At 41.7% G+C, this 27,689-nt stretch overlaps 1 protein-coding gene across 1 annotated transcript in view; it reads left to right on the top strand.

The window, feature by feature from the left end:
- The window catches only part of GABBR1 (gamma-aminobutyric acid type B receptor subunit 1), a 301,061-nt gene that overhangs the window by 265,417 nt on the left and 7,955 nt on the right, over positions 1–27,689 (top strand). The window contains exons 11-20 of the mRNA XM_060759261.2: positions 6,611–6,676; positions 8,752–8,943; positions 10,892–11,134; positions 12,231–12,294; positions 15,050–15,127; positions 18,071–18,221; positions 19,870–20,002; positions 23,237–23,353; positions 26,233–26,340; positions 27,297–27,390. Of these exons, the coding sequence (XP_060615244.2) occupies positions 6,611–6,676; positions 8,752–8,943; positions 10,892–11,134; positions 12,231–12,294; positions 15,050–15,127; positions 18,071–18,221; positions 19,870–20,002; positions 23,237–23,353; positions 26,233–26,340; positions 27,297–27,390 (1,246 nt within the window). The remainder of the gene's footprint in view (positions 1–6,610; positions 6,677–8,751; positions 8,944–10,891; positions 11,135–12,230; positions 12,295–15,049; positions 15,128–18,070; positions 18,222–19,869; positions 20,003–23,236; positions 23,354–26,232; positions 26,341–27,296; positions 27,391–27,689) is intronic.

The following is a 27,689-nucleotide window of genomic DNA, read 5'->3' as shown; positions in this document are numbered from 1 at the left end:
GACCTGACACCTCTCCCATTCCCCCTAAAAGGGTCTCATAGGAACAATAGCATAATAATAATAATAATAATAATAATAATAATAATAGAAATAACAACCTTTACCCGCCACGTGTTGCTGTGGTCAATCTTCCCTCTTTCTCTCCTTCTTTCCCTCCCTCCCTCCCTCCCTCCCTCCCTCCTTCCTTCCTTCCTTCCTTCCTTCCTTCCCATCTTTCCTTCTCCTCTTCTTTCTCTATCTCTTTCCTTCCTTCCCCCTTTTTCTTTCTCTTCTGCTGTCTCTCTTTTCTTTCCTTCCATCTTTCCTTTTCTTTCCTTTTCTTCTTCCTCTAACTTTCCTTCCTTCCCCCTTTTTCTTTACCTCCCTTTCTCTTTCTTCCTTCTTTCCTTCCTTCCTGTCTTTCCTAGTTTTGACAGGGCGGGAAGGGGCGGGGTGGGGTTTGGAGGTGGCCTGAAGTAAAAGGAGGGGCAGGGGAGTGATGGAGCATGGGGTTGCGTGTGTGTTTGTACCTTGTGGGTTGTGTTATGGGCACGGGGATTTTGGTTAAGTTTCGTTGGGGGATTTTTGAGTTTTGTTGTTTTGCCGTTTTGTGAGTGTGTTGTTGTGTTGTTTTTCATTTTGAGTAGATATGTTTGTACCTTTTGGGTTGTGTTATGGGCACAGGGATTTTGGTTAAGTTTCGTTGGGGGATTTTTGAGTTTTGTTGTTTTGCCGTTTTGTGAGTGTGTTGTTGTGTTGTTTTTCATTTTGAGTAGATATGTTTGTACCTTGTGGGTTCTGTTATGGGCATGGGAATTTTGGTTAAGTTTCGTTGGGGGTTTTTTGAGTTTTGTTTCCTCGTTGGATGCCCCTAACAAATTTATATATATAGATGGTGGCCTCATTAGCCATCTTGGTCTCTAGTGGAGATCAAGTGTGATTTGCTCCCAAACATATTTCTTTTCTTTTTAAATAGTTCAAATGTGTTAATTTTCTCCTGTCCCCATCCCTGCCATAGCTGATATTCTAGGCAAGTAGGTTAAAGCCTTCTTGGCTATGGAAACAGTTTTGGGGTAGACAGCAAAGTCTCCTTTGCCTTCATGGCAGAAATGCAGGCATGGAATCCAGAGGTCATGTTTTTGCTAACTTCAGACTAATGTCTCCTATGAAAAGACTTGGCAAATATTTTCATAGAAATCTTGGCTGTGAAATTGGTGTGAGGATATAACCTCCTTTGCGGAGAGAGGGCTGAGACAGTTCTCCAGTGTAGGATGTACAGCTGGGTGAATGTCAGTTTGTCCTAGCCAATAGATAGCCAATCTCTGGGGCCAAAAAATGAATAACTCAGCATATGCAAAACGTCACAAACTGGTTGACATCAGTTGATGTATACAGTCTTTTCCTCCTCCTTTATTTAAATAGCTTCATCAACATATATTGTGCTTTACGAGTAAAAAAAACCAACAAAACAGTTCCCTGCCCTCAGGCTTATGATCTAATTAAGACACAAGATAAAAGGAAAAGGCTGTTTGGGAAAGGATTAAGTCCATCATACTGTGCCTTCTTCTCTCCCTGTAATGCCACAGCAATGGCATTAGGGATGGAGGGAGGGTCTTTCATTTGCTTCTGGACTTAGGCAAGATGGAGAAATGGATTAGAGCAGGGATGGGGAAATTGTTCCCCCACCCCATGTTGTTTGATTGCAGTTCCCATCGTCCTTCACTTTGGACCAGGCTGATTAGTGCTGTATTGCAATAGAAGGGCCACAACTTGCCCCATCCTAATATTAGAATCATATAATCATTGAGTTGGAAGTGACCTATAGAATGAATGCAGTTTCATACCAGTTTAACTCTATACTGTGGAATCATGGAAGTTGTAATTTGGTAGAAGGCTGAAGACCTTGTAAAACTACAGCTCTCATAGAATCATAGACCTGGAAGAGACCTCATGGGCCATCCAGTCCAACCCCCTGCCAAGATGCAGGAAAATTGTGTTCAAAGCACCCCCGACAGATGGCCATCCAGCCTCTGTTTCAAAGCTTCCAAGGAAGGAGCTTCCACCACACTCCAAGGCAGAGAGTTCCACTGCTGAACAGCTCTCACAGTCGGGAAGTTCTTCCTAATGTTCAGGTGGAATCTCCTTTCCTCTAGTTTGAAGCCATTGTTCCGTGTCCTAGTCTCCAGGGCAGCAGAAAACAAGCTTGCACTTTCCTCTTTATGATTTCCCCTCACAAATTTATACATGGCCATCATGTCTTCTCTCATCCTTCTCTTCTGAAGGCTAAACATGCCCAGCTCTTTAAGCCGTTCCTCATATAGCTTGTTCTCCAGACCATTGATCATTTTAGTCACCCTCCTCTGGACACATTCCAACTTGTCAACATCTCCCATCAAATGTGAAATGTAGAGATTTACAGTTCCTTCCCATAACTTAATGATTGTGAACAGCTGGCTTTGGGGTTTAAAACCTAGTAATTCAATGCTGGGGATATTTCAGCAAAGTTTTGAGTGGACTATTGCTCCAAGACTTTGATGCAAAGTAAAATGCCTGTGCCTATATAGTGTCCTATGTGTTGTTGTTTGGTAAGGTAGATGGCAGTCGGAAAAGAGGAAGACCACATCATATGTGGCTAGACTCAAGGACGCCATAGTCATGAGTTGGCAAGACCTGCACAGGGCTGTTGAGAACAAAGGACTTAGAGATATCTGATCATAGGGATGCCATAGGTTGAATCAACAACAATAAATGTTAATGTAGGGTTCTATATCTATGCCGTGCATCTTTCTGCATATGTACAAAACTGTAGACTTTCAATGAAATATTTATGTGAAAAGCACATCACTCAAAGAAGGAGCACCAGGGCTGCACTCTGATGCTGTTCTATCATCATCATCTATTTATATAGCATCACCAGTGTGCACATTCCTTCACAAGTGAATTAACAAAAGACAGCCAGGCGTGTCAATGTTGTGCAATCTAAAAATATATGCACTGACACACATACAGAAAGGGAGAAACAATACAAATATATAATTGCTACAATAGAATTGCAAAGCAAACTATCCAAACAGAAGTCAGTGCAATAAAATGTTCAGCAAACTGCCATTACGTGACTCTTTCAACCTGCCATTGAACATGTATGTGTGCATAGTGATGACAATATGTAAAAGCCTCTTTGTATCCAGGAAGCACAATGTTGCAGGGTGTGTGGATTTCTATGAATAAGGGTCATTCCATGCCAAGTAGTCTAAACCGTAGAATCAGAGAGTTGGAAGAGACCTCGTGGGCCATCCAGTCCAACCCCATTCTGCCAAGAAGCAAGAAAAGACCTGGTCTAGCTTGCCTGGACTTTCCAGTCAGGAAAAACTGCAGGAGCCACCACCACACACCTGCTGCAAGCCAAACCGTCTGTTGTGAAGAAAGCAGCAGCCACTGAAATGTGGAGCCTGGCTTGTTCTGGTGTCAGCTGCTCTCCCCTGAACTGACAGATGGGCCGAGACCCCCGTCCTCTCCACAGCTTCTGTTCTGGGTAGAGCTGACGCCATCAGAATGAATGAGCCAAATGCTGCTTCCAGCATTCAAAGCAACAACAAGCACTTAGCCTCTTTCCTTTTTTCCTTTTTGAAAAAAGTGGGCCAGGGTTGCAGTAAGTGTCCATCAGCATTTCTTTTTCATCTCCAAGTGACTTCCTCCATTCTTGTGGGAGAAAAAAATGGGAGCTTTGTGATGGGGAATTCCATTCCTGGTAGAGCAAAGGCTTGCCTCCCTTTCCAAGCATTGCACCCCTTTTATCCAGACCCCGTGGGACCAGGGCACACAGCATTGTGCTCCTCGCCCCGAAGGAGAAGGGAGGCAGAGAAGGACATCTTGCCTGTTAATAGTCTCAACATCAAATAACCAGGCACAGTATTTTCTATTAATCATTAATGAAACAACATTAGGGATTCATCATCAGCACTAGCTCTGCAAGAAAAAGCACAGCAAAATCCTCTCTCTCTCTGCTTATGTCACTGTGTCTGCCTTCGTCAAACGTGCAGGGTTTGCAGCTAGGTTTCTTCTGACTCTGCTATATACCAGTCTCATTAGCAGAACGTTAAAAACAAACAAAATAAAGTACGGTTTTGCACAAAATGGCATTCCTTTAGGCAATTGTGACAAACTCATATTCATCGAGGGACACATCTGCTTTATGGTTGCCTTCAATGGGTCATTGACTATATGGATATGAAGAATCCCTGGATACAGGTGGCCAACTATATACACACATGTGCGCGCACGCACACACACGCACACAGTGGTCAGTGCTCTTTAATTTTTACCCAGTTTGGGTCCCCAGATGTCATTTAATCACAATTCCCATCACTTAGGCAGAAAAAAAAACGAAATGCAAAGATACAGAATGGGGGATGCCTGCTCAACAGCAGTACACATGAAAAAGATCCTGGAGTCCTCATGGGCAAGTTAAAAAAAGCCAATGGGATTTTGGCCTGCATAAATAGGAATTTAATGTCTAGATCCAGGGAAGTCATGCAACCTCTCTATTCCGCCTTGGTCAGACCACACCTGGAATATTGTGTCCAATTCTGAGCACCACAATTGAAGGGAGATGATGACAAGCTGGAATGTGTCCAGAGGAGGGCAACTAAAACGAACAAGGGTCTGGAGAACAAGCCTATGAGGAGCAGCTTAAAGAGCTGGGCATGTTTAGCTTGCAGAAGAGAAGGCTGAGAGGAGACATGATGAGGACCATGCATAAATATGTGAGAGGAAGTCGTAGGAAGGAGGGAGTAATCTTGTTTTCTGCTGTCCTTGAGACTAGGACACGGAACAATGGCTTCAAACTATAAGAAAGGAGATTCCACCTGAACATTAGGAAGAACTTCCTGTGAGAGCTGTTCAGCAGTGGAACTCTTTGCCTTGGGGTGTGGTGGAAGCTCCTTTCTTGGAAGCTTTTAAACAGAGGCTGGGTGGCCATCTGTCAGGGGTGCTTTGAATGCAATTTCCTGCTTCTTGGCAGGGGGTTGGATTGGATGGCCCATGAGGTATCTTCTAACTCTATGATTCTATCACTTTTTATTATCTGCCATATTGATAATAGGAATTGTGACTCTGAAGTTGAGAAAAGGGTTAAAAGACATTTTAAAATCAGACATCGTAGCCACAATAATAATAATAATAATAATAATAATTTATTTATACCCCACCACCATCTCCCAAAGGGTTCAGGGCTGCTTACATGAGGCCAAGCCCAAAAAATACACCAATAAAACAACAAAGCAATTAAAGCCTTGTATCTAAATGTAAGGCCACATCATGAGGAGACAGGAAAGCCTAGAGAAGACAATTATGCTGGGGAAAGTGGAAGGCAAAAGGAAGAGGGGCCGGCCAAGGGCAAGATGGATGGATGGCATCCTTGAAGTGACTGGACTGACCTTGAAGGAGCTGGGGGTGGTGACGGCCGACAGGGAGCTCTGGCGTGGGCTGGTCCATGAGGTCACGAAGAGTCGGAGACGACTGAACGAATGAACAACAACAACAAATCTAAATGTAAACTCCACTCTCTTTCGAAACATCAAACTGCAACCTTTCAGATGTTACTGTGTCACAGTTCCCATCAACTCTAGTCATGGTGTCTAATGATGAGAACTACAGGAGTTGTAGTCCAGCACTTGGAGGGCCACATGAAATGACATTGTGGGTCATATGTTTGACACATGTGCTTTAGGGCAAGTATACTGACTGAGAATGATGGGAGGTATAATCCCAGACATCAGGGAGTCAGTAGGTTAAGGGAGGCTAGACATATGCTTCCAAGTGTCACCAGAATTAGATTTATTCCGTGGTTAGCCAACCAGAAACCCTGCACCCAAAGGTCTGCGACACTGTTGGCCTTCTGTCAAGACTGATGCCTCTGCAGGGGGAACTCTGCCAAGGCTAAGATTCTTTCCAAAGATACATCCTCATGTTTTGGGACTGATAGTCAACCATTTAAATTGTGAATTTGGACTTGTGGGTGGTGCTGCATGGTTTAAGCCTACAGGTGTATGCATTTCAGAATGTGTGGGAGAGGAAAGAGATTGCTCTCCATTACTTTTCCTGGGGCTAGGAAGGGAAAGAACTTATTATGTGTTTGTTGTATGAAGTGCAGATGCCTGCCCCTGATTAAGCAGAAGTTTATGAACTTGCTTTGCCGGTAATTCTTTTGAATAGCAATGAGAATGTGTATCAATTTGAGTACAGGACGTTCAAGACTTGTTGGACCCCACAACTGCCAGGATCCCCAAGGCAAGATGATTGCTGGCCATGCTGGTCAAGGAATTCTGGAAGCTGGGATATAAAAATCAAAATTCTTTGGAGGGTTTTTAAATAGAAGCTGCATGGCAACCTTTTGGCAGTGCTTTGGTTGTGTAGTCCTGCATGGCTGGATGCCCCATGGAGTCTCTTCCAATGCTATGATTCTATTAAAAAATCCTTTCCCAAGCACTAATGCAGGCATATATACAGTTCATAGAAGTGTGTCTGTGAGTGTGGAATAAACTGCTCTTGCATCCATGTGTAAAATTTGATGATGCTTATCTCTGTAGGAATGGCTTCAGGTCAACTGATTTCACTTTTTTTCCTCTTACAGCGGCAGGATGCTCGCATCATCGTTGGACTGTTTTACGAAACAGAGGCACGAAAAGTCTTCTGTGAAGTGAGTACTCCTTTGGGGTACCTAATATTCCAACAGCGCCTCCATAATTCCTTATACAGTAGAGTCTCACTTATCCAACCTTCACTCATCCAGCGTTCTATATTATCCAGCCTCCCCTCTGGATCCACAGCTGTTTCAATACATTGCAATGTTTTGGTGCTAAATTCGTAAATACAGTAATTACTACATAATGTTACCATGTATTGAAATGCTTTTTCTGTTGATTTGTTGTAAAACATGATGTTTTGGTGCTTAATTTGTAAAATCATAATATAATTTGACCTTTAATAGACTTTTCCTTAATCCCTCCTTATTATCCAACATTTTTGCTTATCCAACATTCTTCTGGCCCGTTTATGTTGGAGAAGTGAGACTCTACTGTATTTAGAGGTCGTTATACATAAAACATCACCATTGTGGCATGATAGTGAGTATATTGAAATGGGCCTGGGAAAATCCATGTTTTGATCTCTACCAATTTAAATGAAGTGACTATAGTTAGTCATTCTGTAGCTGATCTCCCTTACAAGATTGTTGGAAGTGTAAAGAGAAGCACCGGAGCCATGTACTCCATTTTTAATTCACTGAAAAAGAGTGATAGAAATATGAATACAAAATAAAAATTGGCTTCCATCATGGGCGCCTTCATTGCTGCTGCTGTTGTTGTGTGCCTTCAAATCATTTCCTCTTATGGCACTCAATCTTGGTAAGATTTGTTTTCAGAGTGGGGTTGCCATTGCCTTCCTTGGAGACTGAGGAGGCATCTACACTGTTGGAATAATGCAGCTTGACATTGCTTTAACTGCCATGTTGTAAAACAACAACTCCCAGGGTTCCATAGCATTAAGCAATGGCAGTTAAAGTGGTAGCAATCTACATTAATTATGCTAAGAGAGTGTGACATGTCTAATGTCACCCAATAGGTTTCCATGGTTGTGTGGAATTCAAGCCTTGATGTCTCCAGGGCTCCTAGTCCAACACTCATGCCACTGCACCATGCCAACTGTCTAAATTCTTCTCTAAAGCTTTATGGACAAAAAAAATCCCCCCCCCCCCAACTTTTGTTCTAAGTGAGAAGCAGCAATGAGAGAAATAATCTAATGACCAAACATTTGTTCATATTGCATATTGATCAGTGGAGTTGTTACTCCAAAAACACAGCCAAAGTAAATGGAAGTTTACTGTACTTTTTCATGTCAGGAGTAACTTGAGAAACTGAAAGTCCCTTTGGGTGTGAGAGAATTGGCCGTCTGCAAGGATGCTGCCCAGGGGATGCTCGGATGTTTTACCATCCTGTGAGAGGCTTCTCTCATGTCCCTGCATGAGAAGCTGGAGCTGACAGAAGGGAGCTCACCCTGCTCCCCGGATTTGAGCCGCCGACCTTTCGGTCAGCAACCTGCCAGCACAAGGGTTTAACCCATTGTGCCACAGGAGTACTGAGTAGCTTCGAAGCATGCACCTGAGCAATGCAATGGAGTAGAAAATAGCAAGGAGACTGAAGGGACGGGCAAGAGTGTGCTTCCAAGGTCATGGGGGGAGTAGGTACAGTTAAGATGAGAAACTTAGTAACTGAGGGTGCATCTACACCAGGCATGGGCAAACCTTGACCTTTCAGATTTTCTGAACTTCAACTCCCACAGTTCCTAACAGCCAGTTAGCTGACGGAGATTTCTGGGAGTTGAAGTCCAAAATGTCTGGATGGCTGAAGTTTGCCCATGCCTGATCTACATCATAGAAATAATGTAGTTTGACACCACTTTTACTGCCGTATCTCAAGACTATGAAATTGTGGGAGTTGTAGATTTACAAGATCTTGAGCTTTCTCTGCCAAAGCACTTGTGCATCACAAAACAACTCCTAGGACTGAATATATTTAAGCCATGGTAGTGAATGTGTTGTCATACTGTATTAATTTTACTGCATATAGGCACCCTAAGTAGAAGTATTTGTAGCTGACTGACTACAGCACCAATCCTAGAATCTGTGGCTAGATAAGCAAGCTGTGTGCATTGCTGTGATGGACTTTCTCTATGTATTATTAAGTCTCCTTTCCTGTTTTGTGGCTCTGGGGACAGGTCTACAAGGAGCGCTTGTTTGGGAAGAAGTATGTCTGGTTCCTGATTGGCTGGTATGCTGACAATTGGTTCCGAATCAAGGATTCAAACATTAACTGCACAGAGGAAGAAATGCGAGAGGCAGTGGAGGGGCATTTTACCACCGAGATCGTCATGCTGAACCCAGAGAATACCCGCAGCATTTCCAATATGGTGAGGCAGATTTAAAAGAGTCAAGGGACATTGTATCATTGTAACTCTGAATAGTTAATTTCAATAATAATAATAATAATAATAATAATAATAATAATAACATAAACCTACAAAGGTAGCAGAAAGTGAACAGTTTTGGAACACAATACACCAGACATCACAATTTTGGAAAAGAAAAAAGTTTGGATTATTGATGTCACCATATCAGGTAACAGTCAAATTGATGAAAAACAACAGGAAAAACTCAGCCGTTATCAAGACTTCAAAATTGAATTGCAAAGGCTTTGGCATAAACCAATACAGTTGGTCCCAGTGGTCATCAGCACACTGGGTACCATGCCAAAAGATCTCAGCCGGCATTTGGAAACAATAAATATTGACAAAATCATGATCTGTCAACTGCAAAAGGCCACCTTACTTGGATCTGCACGCATCATTCAAAAATACATCACACAGTCCTAAACACTTGGGTAGTGTTCAACTTGTGATTTTGTGATACAAAATCCTGCATATAGATCTTGTTTGCTGTGACATACTGTGTTTTTGTGTCAGTAAAATAATAATACCCTTTATTTATATTCTGACAAAATATATATAATACAATGAACTCGAACTAATACTACAGCTAAAACAACCCTGCATAAAAATTAGTAGAGTCACTCACTTGTTGCCAGGATGTCATGTATGTGCCATATTTCCAAATGTGAAACTCGGAAATTGAACAATAATTGTCCTATATTTTCCTCTATACAATAACACAGTCCAACAAAAAATATATTGATGTCTGGTTTTTAAGTCTGTTCCTGGGTTTATTTGGGGCACTGATTCTGAAAACTGCATTGGATAGACTGCATCAGCTCTAGTTGCTTAGATATCCTGGTTTTCTATGGGTGAGCATATGGTGACTAGTGTATGGCATATGTTTTGTATCTGAAAAACTAGAGTTGATAGGGTTAATTTGGAGCAATTTTTGGAATCATCAGGACAAATATACCCAGAAACAGATCTAACATTTGAGGCACCAAAATGTGTGTTGAGCAGTGTAATTAAATCTCAGGAATCCACTTTCCTGAGGAGCTGAGGAAAGCTGACTTTCTAATGGTGTTGATTTATTAGTTATGTTGCACTTTATCCTCACCTGGGATGTTAAACTGCTTATACCATATATTAATGTGGCTTTTTAAAATCATGTCAGAAATGACTTGAGAAACTGCAAGTTGCTTCTGGTGTGAGAGAATTGGTCGTCTTCAGAGACATTGCGCAGGGGAGTCCAGATTTTTTACGATCCTGTGGGTGGTTTTTCTCATGTCCCCGCATGGGAAGCTGGAGCTGACAGACAGGAGCTCACCCCACTCCGCAGATTCCTGCCTGCACAAGGGTTTAACCCATTGCGCCACCGCGGCTCCTATTAATGTAACTAAAATTTAAAAAGCATTAAAACACTTCTCACTTTAAAAAACATTCATTTAGAACAGTGGAAAGCACAATAAAACCTGTTTTGAGAAAGGTGGGAAAGAGGCACCTTTTCTGTCAGGCTTTCAACATTTTGGTATATAAATATTTTAATTAATAGCACGTAAAATATTCAGGCAAAGCGAAAATAGAGACACCCCCACATGCTTTTTAAACAACAAAGGCTGTACTTCTGAAGGAATTTTATATTGCTGCTTTCTCTCCCTCTCCCATTTTAAAATCTGAACATTGGTTGCTTTTGCACTCCATTATATAACAGAATACAATGACTCTCAAAGGCAGCCTTCTATTCTGAATTGTATTGTAAGGCTTTCACGTCCTTTTGTTTCTCTCGTAGGAATGTTTCCTTGACTCTTGCAAATGCAGTAAAGTAGAATTCTAAACATCAAAAAAGGGGCAATGAATTTTCCACCTGCACCAATAATTTATGTATTGTGTATTATAATTTTATCTCTCTCACTGTTACTACCTTCAGACATCACAAGAGTTCATTGATAAGCTGACGAAGCGGGTAGAAAAATCTCCAGAAGAAACCGGCGGCTTTCAAGAGGCCCCGCTGGCTTACGATGCCATCTGGGCATTGGCTCTTGCCCTTAACAAGACTTCGGCTGAGTTGGTGAAGAAGGGGCTGCGCCTTGAAGACTTCAATTACAACAACAGGACTATTACCGATGAGATCTACAGGGCACTCAACTCTTCAGCCTTTGAAGGTGTCTCGGTAAGTGCCTCTCTGCATCTGATTTCCAGAGTGCAGGCACTGAATGTTTGAGATACAGCTTCCCTACAGGCAAGTCTGTTTATATTCTGAGCTCAAGAGCCTCGATCTGCAAAGCAGCATTATAAAAATGCAAAATATGCCTATTTTTGCTTCTTAAAGTGGGTGAATTTACATTCCCATTCCAAGCCTACTGTTTTAATTTCAGATAGGCTTTCAAGAAGCACTGCAGTAGCAGGAAACAAAGAAAAAAATGGGAAGACATATGCCAGCACAGAATATATGGGAAACAACAAACAATGAGACCGTAGATCAATCGTCGAGTATAAAACCCCAGCTTCCCAAGTCTGTGACTAAAATGCATTGAGTCCCACCGCATATAAATCAAGTGATGGATGACGGATAGATGGTACTCGAGGGGTTTTTGGCTGAGAGTGCTCGAATATTTTCAGACCTGTCCTCATAAAACTGATGGCTAGATCTTGAACTACTGGCTCTTGTTTTTGAGTGTTTGTTTTTTTATGAAAGCTGAGATGTTCATGATCTTCTCACATGTCTGCCCCATGAGAGAGAGCCAGAAATATTAAACAGAATTGCAGAGGTTAAGCTGGCCATGGCTTTCTCACTTCTGATCTTACCATATTTTTTTTCATGTCAGGAGCGATTTGAGAAACTGCAAGTTGCTTCTGGTGTGAGAGAATTGGCCATCTGCAAGAACATTTCCCAGGGGACAGCCCAGATCTTTCACCATCCTGTGAAAGGCTTCTCTCATGTCCCTGCATGAGATGTTGGAGCTGACAGAGGGAGCTCACCCCACTCCCCAGAATCGAACCACCAACCTTTCAGTCAGCAGTCCTGCTGGCACAAGGATTTAACCCATTGCTCAACCAGTGGCTCCTTTTATCTTACCATTGTGAAGGCCTGTTTCACACATGCCTTCCAATATTACCTTCTCATCTTCGTGTTGGATTCGTCGAAAAGTCCAGCCTTTTACAAAATATAACCAGAAGAGAATGGCGGAGGATCCAAGTTACAATGCTCTTCTGTATAGATGCATTTTGTTGTCTTCATATTCATGCACCTTCCCTTTTCTCTGCAGGGCCATGTCGTTTTTGATGCCAGTGGCTCTCGTATGGCCTGGACCCTCATTGAGCAGCTACAGGGTGAGCAAACGTCAGTATTGTGTGGATGTCCTAGTTCAATTTCTCTTCTAGCCCCATTTTTCTAGGCAGCTCTTTATTCTAATGCCTGATGGTTTATGTGTGTGTGATGTCATCTATAGGGCTCTGATTCGATAGATGCTGCTTTACACTTTGAGTCTCTAGTGCAAACTAACCATACTGTACCATGTATAACAAGACGTTTACTTCTTGGGAAGGGAGCAATGACCAATCTCGATAAAATAGCAAAGAGTAGAGACATCACACTGGCAACAAAGATCCACATAGTTAAAGCAATGGTGTTCCCTGTAGTAACCTATGGATGCAAGAGATGGACAGTAAGGAAGGCTGAGCGAAGGAAGACAGACACTTTTGAACTGTGGTGCTGTAGGAAAATTCTGAGCGCGCCTTGGACCGCAAGAAGATCCAACCAGTCCATACTTCAGGAAATAATACCCGGATGCTCACTGGAGGGAAGGATATTAGAGGCAAAGATGAAATACTTTGGCCACATCATGAGAAGACAGGAAAGCTTGGAGAAGCCAATGATGCTGTGGAAAATGGAAGGAAAAAGGAAGAGGGGCCGACCAAGGGCAAGATGGATGGATGGGATCCTTGAAGTGACTGGCTTGACCTTGAAGGAGCTGGCTCTGGCATGGGCTGGTCCACGAGGTCACGAAGAGTTGGAAGCGACTGAACGAATAAACAACAGCCATGTATAACATGCTATATGAGGCAGAACACATGGGTTTATTTATTCCTTCTTCTTTTTGCAGTCCCCAGAATCTTTGAAAACCTTAAAAAGAGTTTGAGTGGGTTAGGACATAAAAACCTATGTTTTGGAACAGCCGAGATATGCCTGATTTAGATGGGATGAGTGAAAGTTAAGCAGCTTCTTTTGTTTCAGTAGGAGCTGATGGTGCTGCCACAATGGGACTTTTTTTACCTCCCCCCCGCCCTGAATTACCAACATCTGCCCTGATATATAGTTATTCCTACCCACTTACATTGCCAATAGTACAAAGCTATTAAGCTTAATAGTTTGAAACATTGGTCCTTTAGTACAGCAGGAATATCACTGAATGCCCAAAGTAAGTCTCAGACATTCCATGGTATTTCTGCTCTCTACATATTGGTTATGAAAGCTGGAAGTGAAGGAGGCTGACGGGAAGACCAAAAGGGAGTGTGAATCAGCTCAGTTGAAATGTGGTAATGTGGGAGAGCTCTACAGATAACATGGAATTCCCAAAAGACAAATAAGTGGGTACAAGAGAAAGAACTAAAGTCAAAATAACTAAACTAAGGCAACATTGTGTGGTAGTCTGAACATTAGACTATGACTCTAGAACAGTGGTTCTCAACCTATGGGTCCCCAGATGTTTTGGCCCTCAGCTCCCAGAAATCATAACAGCTGGTAAACTGGCTGGAATTTATGGGAGTTTTGGGCCAAACACCAAGGGACCCACAGGTTGAGAACCACTGCTCTAGAGACAAGAGTTTGGATCTCCATTCAGTCATAAATGAACCTTAGGTGAATCACAGTCTCTCAACTTCATAAGGTGGCAATGGCAAACCCCCTTTGTTCAAACCTTGCCTAATACTGTGATGGGTTTGCCTTAGCATCGCCTTACATTGGAAACAACCTGGAGGCACACAACAACAACAATAAGGCTGCTTTTTTGAGTCAGGAGCAACTTGGGGAACTGCAAGTCACTTCTGGTGTGAGAGAATTGACCATCTGCAAGATGTTGTTTTACCATCCTTATGGGAGGCTTCTCTCGTGTCCCCTCTTGGGAAGCTGGAGCTGACAGAGGGAGCTAATCCGTGCTTTCCCCAGATTTGAAACTCTGACCTGTCAGTCTTCAGTCCTGCCAGCACAAGTGTTTAACCCACTGAGCCACTGGGGGCTCCATAATAAAGCTGCTGTAGTTAGGACATATCACAAAAGGATACAACATATTGGAAAATGTAATGTCTAACTAAGTGGAAACCTGTAGGAAAAAAGGGAAACCACATTACAGATGGACTGATTCGGTAAAAGAAGTCATGGGTTAGAGTCTACAAACTAGAGCTGGATTGTCTGTCCAACTCTAGCTTGTAGACCCTGGCCCGTGACAGACATTAGTTCATATCTGTCATTCATAGGGTTGGCATGTCATAGAGAGCATTTAATAAGAGTGATTTCTGTGCTGCTATTACATGTGCATGAAAGGTACTCATTTTCATCCCTCCTCCCTGCTGTGTCTCCATCACCACAAGCCATGCAGGACCCAAACCGATCTGTATAATCACCAGGAGTCTTAGCAGTCTCCCATTTATAGGGTTGCTATAAATCAAATTCAGCTTGACAACAAACACCAACAACAAAGTAGAGGAATGGATAAGTTCAGATTTGAAAGATCTTTTAAAAATGTTCCTCTGGGATCTAATACCTGGGGTCGAGTTTAACAAAACACATTTAGAATTCAACAGTTCTTTCAGAGAAATTGATTGTGAATCCCAGTTTGGAGTGGGACTTATAGTACTTCCACACACATGTTCTGTGTTCCCCAAGCTGTCTTCAATGTCAGAATTATGATTTTGGGTAAGGATTGGAATAATTGTGTTTGTGCCATTGTAAAATTATTGGGATTGTTAATTGGAATTCCAAAGATCTGTGAGAACATCCGGAACTATCTTTGCCCGCTATTGGTCCTATAGTTCAATTTATTTTCATACACAATCCATTATCTCAAGTACCTTCTTCTTCTATCAACAGATGGCATCTATAAGAAGATTGGGTATTATGACAGCACCAAGGATAACCTCTCCTGGTATGGCAATGAAAAATGGATCGGTAAGAGACATAGAGGGGCTCCTTTTTGCAGGGAAGGGCAAGCATGATACCCATTAGGAGAAAGGGATTATAGCTCAAGAGGGACCATTTATTTGACAATTGGGCCTATAGCTCAATAGAAAGAGCACAACTTTGCATCCAGAAGATTCTAGATTCAGTGGGTAGTGTTTCCTAGAAAACTTCCAGTGTTTTAAAAAAGGTTTAAAATTGTTGTTTTTAAGTGAACAGCAGCAGGTCTGGGACTCACAGATCTTTCCTTTCCCTGATATTATTTACCCAATTTATACCCCACCTTTCTCTACCACCTGGGGGACTCAAGGTGGCTTAAAACACACACAATGTATTTATTTTTATTTATTTATTTACAGCATTTATATTCTGCCCTTCTCAGCCCACAGGGGACTCAGGGTGGATCGCAATGCACATATGCATAGACACACAACATATATAGGCAGAGACACAGAAGCTATTTAACTTTTCAGTTTCATGAGGGTATGCTTTTTGAATTCTGGCCAATGGGGGAGTTGTCGCTTCACCATCCACTTGTGACACCGATAGAGTACTTCCTCATTCTTTTGCACCCTGCTGGAGAGTTTTATGGCGTCATAAATTAGTTAAATTAGCCTCCCCGCATAAGCGGTACCAGAATTTCCTACTTACAGATGCAACTGTCTTTCAGGCTGCAAAGGTCGACAGCAAGTTAGACAAATGGTTGGAAGCTCACTCCAACCCGGGCTGGCTTCGAACTCATGTCTCGGTCAGTAGTGATTTTAATGCAGCTGACTTCCAAGCAGCTGCACCATATCCAGTCCAGTAACATTAAAATTATTTTTTTATTTTCCAGTAACATTAAAATTAATACATATTAAGCATTTAAAACATTTAAAAACATTACATTCAATATAAATCACGCCATCCATAGTCCAAAGATGTTCCGTAATCATTGCACATGTTCCAAATCTGTTATTGCACTGCACTATCATTCCAAAAGCCCAAGATATGGAGCATTGGTTCTCAATTGATGGTTGACAATTCAGTGATTAGTTGAAGCTTGAGGAAGTCCTACATCATACCATGCATAGTTTAGTTGTTGAATTAATTGCCATAGGATACAGTCAGCCCACTGTAGCCACAGATTCTGTATCCATAGAGTCAACCATCAGCCTCCCCCCGCCCCCCCAGCCAAAAAAATCCCAAAGGATGACAATAGTTTAAGGGACTATGTTATATTGCATCATTGTATATTAGAGGACTTGATCATCAATGGATTTTGATATCAATGAGGTTCCTAGAAACAAATCCCAGGTCTTTCCTGTGTGAAAATCTAAATCAGTGGTTCTCAACCTGTGGGTCCCCAAATGTTTTGGTTTTCAACTCCCTTAAATCCTAACAGCTGGTAAACTGGGAGTTATAGGCCAAAACACCCAGGGACCCACAGATTGAGAACCACTGATCTACGTGATTTTAAAGGGGATCTGATAAATTCACTAAGAGTAGGCCCATCTATGGCCATTGCTCAAGGTAGCTGTATATCACCTATACTATCAGAAGCAGCAGTATTTATCTCTGTATGTCATTTGTGTCCTGCTGGTGGGCTTCCCAAAGTTAATTGATTGGACAATGTGTGATCAGTGTTGGACTCTGGCCTGATCCAGGCTGGTTTGTCTTATTTCAGTGGTGCTTTTTCTTAAAATTATATTAGCAAAGAAAGGAATAGTATGCTTTCAAGTGATATGGAGAGGGACAGAGTATGAGGAAAGCAAAGGGGAAGAAGGGAATGCCACACATGAAGCCTGTGGGAGATCTGCTTCCGTTCTGTATGTAGAGTTTCCATAACCAACCATCATATGGTAAAATTGCCACCCCTAGAAGTTTGTAGGCAAGGTAGCTGGTAGTTGCATGAATGTACTGGTAATGCCTCAACTCCTGTTATATGATGATCATACCAACTGTTCCATACACATTGGGTAGGGGGTTGGAATCAGATATATAACAGATCAAGAAGGAGTGGTGAGGCACAACAACTCTTGCAGACCCATTCAGCTTGATGGCCAAACAAAAAATCACCTTGAATATCAACTTGGGAGAAAAGCGGACTGTGCATTAAATAAATAAAACACATGTGTGATGGCTTTGATAGCTGAAAGTGTCTAAGATAGATCAGTCTTGATTCTTATAGGAATAAAAGAGCGAGCATGCAAAGAAAAGTTATAAATATAATACTAAAAGGTAAAGGTTTCCCCTGACATTAAGTCTAATCGTGTCCAAGTCTGGGGGGTGCTGCTCATCTCCAGTTCTAAACCAAAGAGCCGGCGTTGTCCGTAGACACCTCCAAGGTCATGTGGCCAGCATGACTGCATGGAGTGTTCTTACTTTCCTGCCAAGGAGGTTCCTATTGGTCTACTCACATTTGCATGTTTTCAGACTGCTAGGTTGGCAGAAGCTGAGCCTAACAGCCGGAGCTCACCCCACTCCCTCGATTTGAACCACCAATATTTCAGTCAGCAAGTTCAGCAGTCTAGCGGTTTAACCTGCTGCACCACCAGAAGGCCCAGTATAGCACTATATAACACCATTTTTGGTTCCTGGGTTAAAATGTAATTTCCTAATTAGTTCTATCATAAAGACATTTTAAAGGTTCATTAAACTGCAAAATCTTTGTTTCTGCAGGACATCCTGCAACATATTTTGCTATTGCTTTTCAATGAATATCTCCTATCTCATAGTTTGTGGCAGGCACAAAAACGAAGTTTCTGGTATATAACAGCTACTTTCAAAGTAACTACCACGCAATTAAACAGGAAATAACACTTTTCTCAGGAACAGAAAATTTGCCAGATTTTGTTACATAGTGTAATCTTCCTGATCTAACTGATAGAAAAGCATGTGCAGCAAATAACCTGTCAAGTTTATTTTTCTTCTCCTTTCCCTCATATCCTGCAGGGGGTTCCCCACCTGCTGACTACACAAAGATCATCACTACCTTCCGGTACCTCTCCCAGAAGCTCTACATTTCAGTTTCGGTGCTATCCAGCATAGGTATCCTTTTGGCCATCATCTGTCTGGCCTTCAACATCTACAATGGGCATGTCAGGTGGGTGATGCTGAGTTCATTTTCTGAAATCTCCCAGTTGGACTGAGAGTGAATCCCATCGTAAACCCTGAGCCGCAACTGCCAATCAGTGTGAAGCTGTTGTAGGGAACCACACACCACCTTGCTATATTGATAACTGCTTGGCCCATGGACAGTGATGAGAAGAATTGTAGTGTAGCAATTAATAGACAGCTGCAGGTGACCTATCCCTAGTTGTAAAAATCCCAAGGCTAGAGTGGATGATACAATGCTATACTTAGTATAAGGTAACATCCTAAACATGCTGGATGCTGCTTATTAGTCCCATGATTTCCGCTGGAACATTTTGAGGCTCTGTTTTCTCCTTATTCTCATCTTGTGTCCTTATGAAAAGACAGAGCATGGAAAAATCATAACAGCCACAGGGTTGTGTCCTGGGCCCGGTCCTGTTCAACATCTTTATCAATGACTTAGATGAAGGCTTAGAAGGCATCATCATCAAGTTTGCAAACGACACCAAATTGGGAGGAATCACCAATACTCCAGAGTACAGGAGCAAAATTCAAAACGATCGGAACAGATTAGAGAAATGGGCCAAAACTAACAAAATGAAGTTCAGCAGTGACAAATACAAGATACTCCACTTGGGCAGAAAAAATGAAATGCAAAGATACAGAATGGGGGACACATGGCTTGAGAGCAGTATCTGTGAAAAAGATCTTGGAGTCCTCGTGGACAACAAGTTAAACATAAGCCGACAATGTGATGCGGCGGCAAAAAAAGCCAATGGGATGTTGGCCTGCATCAATAGGAGTCTAGTGTCTAGAGCCAGGGAAGTCATGCTACCTCTCTATTCTGACTTGGTCAGACCACACCTGGAATATTGTGTCCAGTTCTGGGCACCACAATTAAGAGAGATATTGACAAGCTGGAAAGTGTCCTCAGGAGGGCGACAAAAATGATCAAGGGTCTGGAGAACAAGCCCTATGAGGAGCAGCTTCAAGAGCTTGGCATGTTTAGCCTGCAGAAGAGAATGCTGAGAGGAGATAGCCATGTAAAAATATGTGAGAGGAAGTCATAGGGAGGAGGGAGCAAGCTTGTTTTCTGCTGCCCTGGAGACTAGGATGCGGAACAATGGCTTCAAACTACAAGGAAGAAGATTCCACCTGAACATTAGGAAGAACTTCCTGACTGTGAGAGCTGTTCAGCAGTGGAACTCTGCCTCAGAGTGTGGTGGAGGCTCCTTCTTTGGAAGCTTTTAAACAGAGGCTGGATGGCCATCTGTTGGGGGTGCTTTGAATGCAATTTTCCTGCATCTTGGCAGGGGGTTGGACTGGATGGCCCATGAGGTCTCTTCCAACTCTCTGATTCTATCCCCACCCTCACACCTAGGTAGCACAGTCAGTGGCCCTATCACTTGGCAGTTTATGTGAGCTATAGTCCAAGGAAGTAACTTTTCTGAGCTCTGTGAAAAGGCAATACCAGTCTCCTCTTTTTGCCGCTGACTGCATGATAGCTTTTTTTTAAAAAAAATCTTAGTTTTGAGACAGAATAACTCATTCTTTTGATTATGGTGGCTTGGGAATTGATGGCAGCTAGGTGTGGACCTTTTGAGATGCAACTCTGCACCCTGCATCACCCCAATGATGATTATTTCTATCATTTACAGATACATCCAGAACTCACAGCCATACCTCAACAACATGACAGCTGTGGGCTGCGCCTTGGCTCAGGCATCTGTCTTCCCACTTGGGCTGGATGGCCTTCACATTAGCAAGGAGCTCTTCCCTTTTGTTTGCCAGGTACATTGGGACTACATTGGGGCTACTCTAGGGCAGTGTGGAGAGTCTGGGCCCGGATATAGAGTTTATGGTTAGTCTCAGACAAAGGGATAGTCTCTGTTTGTCTTGGGACAGGTTATATCTTCAAGCAGAATAATAATAATAATAATAATAATAATAATAATAATAATAATAAACTTTATATTCCGCCCTTGTCCCCTAGGGGAATCACAGCGGATTACAGCATTTACATACATAGGCAAACATTCAATGCTTTTACAATCATAAACAATGAGATACACAAATACAAACAAAGGCAGAGGCTTCTCCTTTAATTTCTCGCTTCTGGAGGGGGTGCTCATCAATGGCTCTGGGGAAGTGCTTTTCTCCATTTTCAAGCTGAGGAACCTGCATTGTCACCTCCTGGTTGTGTGGCCGACAAGATCGCTTGGAGCTTCTCTTTACCTTTTCCTGCCAAAGCGGTACCTATTTATTCGCAACCTTCAAGTCAGGAGTTCAGCAGTACAAGGGTTTAACTCATTGCACCACCATGGCTCCACCCATAGAAGGCTTAGATTTCTTACATCTAAGTAAAATTAAATTGGGTTGCAGCTAAACATAAAAAAAAACAAGATTATGGCAACTGGGAAATAGAGGGAGAAAACGTGGAGGCCATGACAAACTTTGTATTTATAGGCGCAAAGATTACTGCAGATGCAGACTGTGGCCAGGAAATCAGAAGACGCTTACTTCTTGGGAGGAGAGCAATGTCCAGTCTCGATAAAATCGTAAAGAGTAGAGACATCAGACTGGCAACAAAGATCCACCTTGTCAAAGCCATGGTATTCCCTGTAGTCACCTACGAATGCGAGAGCTGGACCTTAGGGAAGGCTTAGCGAAGGAAAATAGATGCTTTCGAGCTGTGGTGTTGGAGGAAAGTTCTGAGAGTGCCTTGGACTACGAGAAGATCCAACCAGTCCATCCTCCAGGAAATAAAGCCTGACTGCTCACTGGAGGGAAGGATACTAGAGACAAAGTTGAAGTCCTTTGGCCACATCATGAGGAGACAGCAAAGCCTAGAGAAGACAATGATGCTGGGGAAAGTGGAAGGCAAAAAGAAGAGGGGCCGCCCAAGGGCAAGATGGATGGATGGCATCCTTGAAGTGACTGCACTGACCTTGAAGGAGCTGGGGGTGGTGACGGCCGACAGGGAGCTCTGGCGTGGGCTGGTCCATGAGGTCACGAAGAGTCGGAGACGACTGAACGAATGAACAACAACAAAGTAAAATTTAGATTTCTTATATCAAAGAAGAGGTATTATACACTACCCAGAAATCCTCCAATAAAGAATAGGATGTAAATATTCTAATAAATAATTTTTAAAAACAGATGCATCTATTGGCCTGTGTTTTAAAGACTGGCCAGTCACATCTCATCAAATGTCAGGGAGTCTTTATTTTACAAATTGACAAGTGTTTTGTATGGGAGGAGGGAGTTTGGGAGGGAATCAATAAGAATAACCTCTACATTGGACTTATCAGTGGACTACATTGGAGGGCCATTTGATCACTTTCCTTGTCCTTTCACCACTCTTCCAAAATGCAGCAGCAGGATACTATTTATTATTATACTATTTATTATTATTGAACACAATGAAAATGCTTACTTAATGCCTTACTTAACGTTACCTAACGTATGTGACATTGAATTCTACTGTTGTATTTTCCCAGTGATGACAAATAGATGGCAGACGTAAAGCCATCGTGAGAGTTGTTAGTGACTCACTAACAGCCACATGCTGTCTGATAATGTAAAGATCATGATATGAGTTGGTTATTATTTTTCCTCCATTTCAACCTGCCATAGGAGGCATTCGAATATTAGAATACATTGCAGAATTGTTGTGTGCTTTTCTGTCAACCTCATCATGGCTCCAGCCAGTAACTGAGAGATAACCAGATTAAGGGACATCACAGAGCTGACATGTGCCACTTTCTCTATTTGACCCACAGCCTGCGGTATTTAACTACACTGCGTGCTTCCTGTCACATCACTTCCAACATTGCAATTTTATATCTGGATAAATGGATTTATAGGGGCGGGGCTATTTTTGAATGCTTCGCATTTTTAATCACATTTTTCTAAGTAAATAAGACTAGAGTTAGGGGGGAAAATCTGATCTTCTCTCTCTTTGTTGCTGTCATTTGTCCAGGGGTGGACCTACTACAGGCCAATGTCTATTAATTTTATTAGTGTCTATAACTTGCATAACAGAGGGATGTTTTGAATTTTTTTCTCTGTTAATGTAGGAAACATTTTGCCCTCCAGCTTCTTTGCACTACATCTCCCATAATCCCTTAGTATTGGCTGCAAAGCACAAGCAAAAATAGTGGAAGAGCCAAATTTCCTCCATTCATGTCTCCCTTAAACTGAATATAGTCATATGGTCAAATAACGACATGGACCACTCTGTTTGCCATATATGTGTACACTGTAATCTGCCCTGAGTCCTCTGTGGGGTAAGAAGGGAAAAATATAAATACTATAAATAAATAAATAAATAAATAAATAAATAAAGCACAAGGGTAGATGTCTTCACATGGATACAAATCTATTCTGGTCCTCCTGTCACCATATTGGAGTCCCCCAGTGAGCAGGACTGCTGACCGACATGTTGGCAGTTTGAATCCTGGGAGCGGGGTGGGCTCCCATCTGTCAGCTCCAGCTTCTCATGTCGGGACATGAGAGAATGCTCCCACAGGATATTAAGACATCTGGGCATCTCCTGGGCAACGTCCTTGCAGACAGCCAATTCTCTTACACCAGAAGCGAATTGCAGTTTCTCAAGTTGCTCCTGACATGAAAAAAAAATCACCATATTCACTTTAGTACCTGTTCTCCATTAGCTACTTCTCTATAGGGCATTTACATCATCTCTTTAGGGCTTCTTCCACTATTATTATGGCTTGCAAAATAGGTCAAGGTACACTATACTTTAATACAGGTTGACTCCTTAAACTCAGTGGAACAGTATGGCATGTCTTAGGCCCCTTCCATACAGCTGTATAAAATCCATATTGAGCTGGATTATATGGCAGTGTGGACTCAGATAATCCAATTCAAAGCAGATATTGTGGATGATCCTCCTTGATATCCTGGGTTATATGGCTGTGTGGAAGGGCCCTTAGACATGCAAGGAAAGATACAGCAGTGGAGAAAGAATTCTTATTGTGCTTTTTGTCCCCTTCCCCTCAGGCTCGGCTTTGGCTCCTGGGCTTGGGTTTCAGCTTGGGTTATGGCAGCATGTTCACCAAAATCTGGTGGGTGCACACTGTTTTCACCAAGAAAGAAGAGAAGAAAGAACGTCGCAAGGTGAGTCCCTTGTGTGAAGCTGGTCATATAAAGAAAGGCTTGGAGATTGTATTTCTTCCATCACCACTTGTAATGATTGTGTGTCAGCTTTGTGTGACAGAAAGATTAAAAACAGCAGTCTTCTGTCAAGGAATTAGTGGTAGTCGAATGTGTTCAGTTATGGGCTTTGGGGTTTTCGCAAGATTTTCATCTTCTGTTCCAGAGAAAATTAATCTGAAAAAAATCACGCTATCCCCTTGTTCTATTCTGGTAATCCAAGTGGAGATTAAAGTTTCCTCCTCGGCAACATCATTTATCTTTTGTGTGTGATGAGTGTGCCCCTGGGCCAGAAGAGTAGATTGCTCTGCCCTTAGGTCCAGCTGTTTGCAGGTTCAGCGAGGGTGAAGGAAGCCACAATTTCCCTTTGCAATCCTGATGTCATAACTGTGGCGCACTTTAATGAAGTTATGCTATCTTTTAGCTAGAATATAAACCGCAGGTAAATGATGACTCATGCACTGTAGATAAAACAGTATCTGGGTAATGTGAACTGATACGGATTTCTTCGTGCTTGTTGTGCTCCTGTTGATAAAGCTAAAGCTATTTTTTCCTTGATTTATTTTTGGTTTATCACTTTATTTGTTATTTATTTATTTTTGTTTGTACAGTGTGGCAGGGGCAGCTAATTGTCTGTCAATACAGACCAGTTCTTCCCATTGCACATTAGTCTTATTCACATATCTTATTTCTTTGATTCTAAGATGCAATTTCTCCCAGTATAAACATCTTTAAAAATGAGGATTTGGGGATTTTATGTATACCATAAATACTTGAGTATAAGCCAGGGCAACTAATTTTGCCACAAAAAAACCCTGGGAAAACGTATTGACTTGAGTATAAGCCGAGGATGGGAAATGCAGCAGCTACTGGTAAATTTCTAAATAAAAATAGATACCAATAAAATTACATTAATTGAGGCTTCACTTGGTTAAATGTTTTTGAATATTTACATAAAATTGTAATTTACCATAAGAGTGGCCAACTCTGATTAAACCATTATTCTAACCTTCTTCAATGTAAATGTGCTTATTTATATTTCCAACAATAATACAGAGAGTAAAACAGTAATAATAATAATAATAATAATAATAATAATAATAATAATAGTGTAAAATAATGGAAATGTAATAATCACAGTAATAATAGAGTAAAATAATAAATGTAATAATAATAATAATAATAATAATAATAATAATGAGAGTAAAATAATAAATGTAATAAAATAGAATACAGTAATAAATGTAATAATAATAGAGTAAATAATAAATGTAATAATAATAGAGTATTATTATTATTAAACTTTATTTATACCCCGCCACCATCTCCCCCCAGGGACTTAGGGCGGCTAACATGAGGCCAAGCCCAACAAATACAGTAAGCAAATGAAATACATACAAAAAATAATAACAAAAATAAAGTACAAGCAGTAGAAACAATAAAATACAACAATAAAAGAAAAATAACACAGTAGGATGAAAACACCATATGTGAAATAAAATAAAAATTAAGGGTAAGGAGTTAAACAAAGTGGGCTGGGTAGAAAAATAAATAAAATAATAATAAATAGAATAAAATAATAAATGTAATAAACAATAATAACAATAAAGAAAAATAATGTAAATGTAACAACAACAACAACAACAATAATAGAGTAAAATAATAAATTTGACTCAAGTATAAGCTGAGGGGGGGGGGCTTTTTCAGCCTAAAAAAAGGGCTGAAAAACTCATCTTATACTTGAGTATATACGGTGGAGAGAGAGAGAGAGAGACCCTTTTTTCTGTTGACAGTACTGAAATTAGTATGTGTCTTCATATCAAAGAAATATGGTATTCTCTCTTAGTTGTTTTCCCTTTGCTGAATTTTGGATGGTAAGTATCTTGAGTCAGGAATCAGGCAGTTTGCACTCTGAAGGGCATCAGAGCAATAGTTAGAAGCACTGTTTGCAATACAGCAATAATTAGCAATACTACTACATATATACCTTAGTTAACAAAGGACCCATCTAAGCTGGACAGGGGGTGAATGGACTGTATTTGTGATATCTACTGACACACAGAGCCAATTTGCCCATTTATGCCAGAGAGGACTGCTTGAAGCCAAGTGCATGTCCACCTATTATTTATTTATTTGCGACATTTCTAACCCCCCCCCCCCCCTTTCTACACTCCGGATAGGACTCAAGGCAGCTTACATAGGCAACTAGTCTATGCAACTGTTCTATGCTATTCTTCACCACCTTGATCAATAGAGAGAGGTGGGTAAGAATTGTTGTTGTCGTCATCATCATTATCTGAAACTGAAAAAACACCCAAAATCATTAAAGAGGACTGGGCTGGGATCCCATAAAAGCTTTGTAAAAAGGAACTTCTTTGTCAGAGGTTTTATTAACTCAGGTATCCCTGTATTTTATACTGAATAGGATTCTAGTGTAGTTAGCCCCCGATGGCACAGTGGGCTAAACTCCTGTACCAGCAGGACTGAAAACCGACCGGTCGCAGGTTCGAATCCGGGGAGAGTGCGGATGAGCTCCCCCTGTCAGCTCCAGCTCCTCATGCAGAGACACGAGAAAAGCCTCCCACAAGGATGATAAACTAGCAAAACATCCGGGCATCCCCTGGGCAATGTCCCCGGCCAATTCTCTCACACCAGAAGCAACTTGCAGTTTCTCAAGTCGCTCCTGACACTACAAAAAAAAAGACCTTGGGTTGGTTGATCTTGGTTTAATATAGCTTTTTGAATGCTAGGCCTCTAGTGTTTCCATTGTTTTCCTAATGTTCTGCAATGTTCCTTTGCCTGTCATGTGTATGTATTATCAGCTCTTCCCCCTTTTCTTCTAGACTCTGGAACCCTGGAAGCTCTATGCCACCGTTGGCTTGCTTGTTGGACTTGACTTTGTCATCTTGGCCATTTGGCAAATTGTCAGCCCACTGAAACGCACCACTGAGGTAACACACTTGTGGGGCACTAATATGGGAAGGCTGTACAGACCCTGCAGATTGAGTTACTAGTTGAGTTACTTTCTCAACAAGAAGCTTCTCTATATCAGTGGTTCTCAACCTGTGGGTCACCAGATGTTTTGGCCTTCAACTCCCAGAAATCCTCACAGCTGGTAAACTGGCTGGGGTTTCTTGAAATTGTAGGCCAAAACACCTGGGGACCCACAGGTTGAGAACCACTGCTCTATATCCAGGGCTTAATTGGTATGGAATTCACAGTGGAATTTCCAGGTTGTCCCAAGGTGACACCACTAGTGTATATGGTGTACAAATGAAAAGAATAGAAACTGATATATGGAATAGGCTGTTCAGTCCAGAATGGCAAGAATGTCACCCAGGTTTGAACCCCTTTTTTAATTTAGAAAGTGAACCAATGATAAAAGTATTCTTTGGAATCTCCATAGTCATATTCAATCGTTCTGTTGACAATCTGATCTGGCTGCAGTTAAGGCATGAGCTGATAAATATCTATGCGTGCAAGCAGTTTAAGGTGCAAATAGAGTATGTGGTAATTCTAAAATCTCTTCTTGTTTGAGTACAATCTCTGTTGTTTCTCCACTGGCCTCTTGATACTGGTTAAGGAATAGGAGTTAGAGGGAGATATGCAGGCAAGGGAGAGAGAAATGGACTAAACGGGAAGGGCTTGGTGTTGATAATATGTGTCCACATGCCTTTGTTTAGCACTTCAAATCACACCTCCACCCATTGATTTAAAGGGGCTGGGACAGGCGCGTGTCCGTTGCCATCAGGTGTACTTTGCCCTTATATTGCAACCTTAAGGAACAGTTAGTGCTTTGATGATGAATTATGGCCTTGTGTTGTGTTTGTTGTCTGTGCTGCTCTTTAAATGTGTCTTGGCAGGGCCTGTCCGGTTATCATTCATGTGCTTTCTGTGTCATCTCCAGGAATTCACCAAAGAGGACCCCAAAAGTGATATTGATGTGCAGATCCTACCCAAACTGGAGCATTGCAGTTCTGAAAAGATGAACACTTGGCTGGGTGAGAATCAGCAGAGTCTAATTTGGAGCATGAACATGGGATTTTTCTGGACTACAGTTGCCTCCCCACCCCTCTCTCTCACACACACACATGCGCGCACACCCCATAACCATTTAGGCTGAGACACTTTGGAAGTTGCAGTCTGATTTTTCTCAGCTGTGGTCTGCTGTTGTCCAGGTCTTCCCAGTATCTAGATGTCCTTTATTGTACCTGGAATTGTACCTGGAACACAGTTGGTGTCAGATGTACTTTGGCCCTTAAAATACAACTTTAAAGTCCTGTTTTTCTGTCCTCTGACA

Source organism: Anolis sagrei, chromosome 2 (assembly GCF_037176765.1).
Source record: "Anolis sagrei isolate rAnoSag1 chromosome 2, rAnoSag1.mat, whole genome shotgun sequence".
NCBI lineage: Eukaryota > Metazoa > Chordata > Lepidosauria > Squamata > Dactyloidae > Anolis > Anolis sagrei.
Note: the sequence above shows the minus strand (reverse complement) of the source record. Positions and strands in the feature narration are given on the sequence as shown.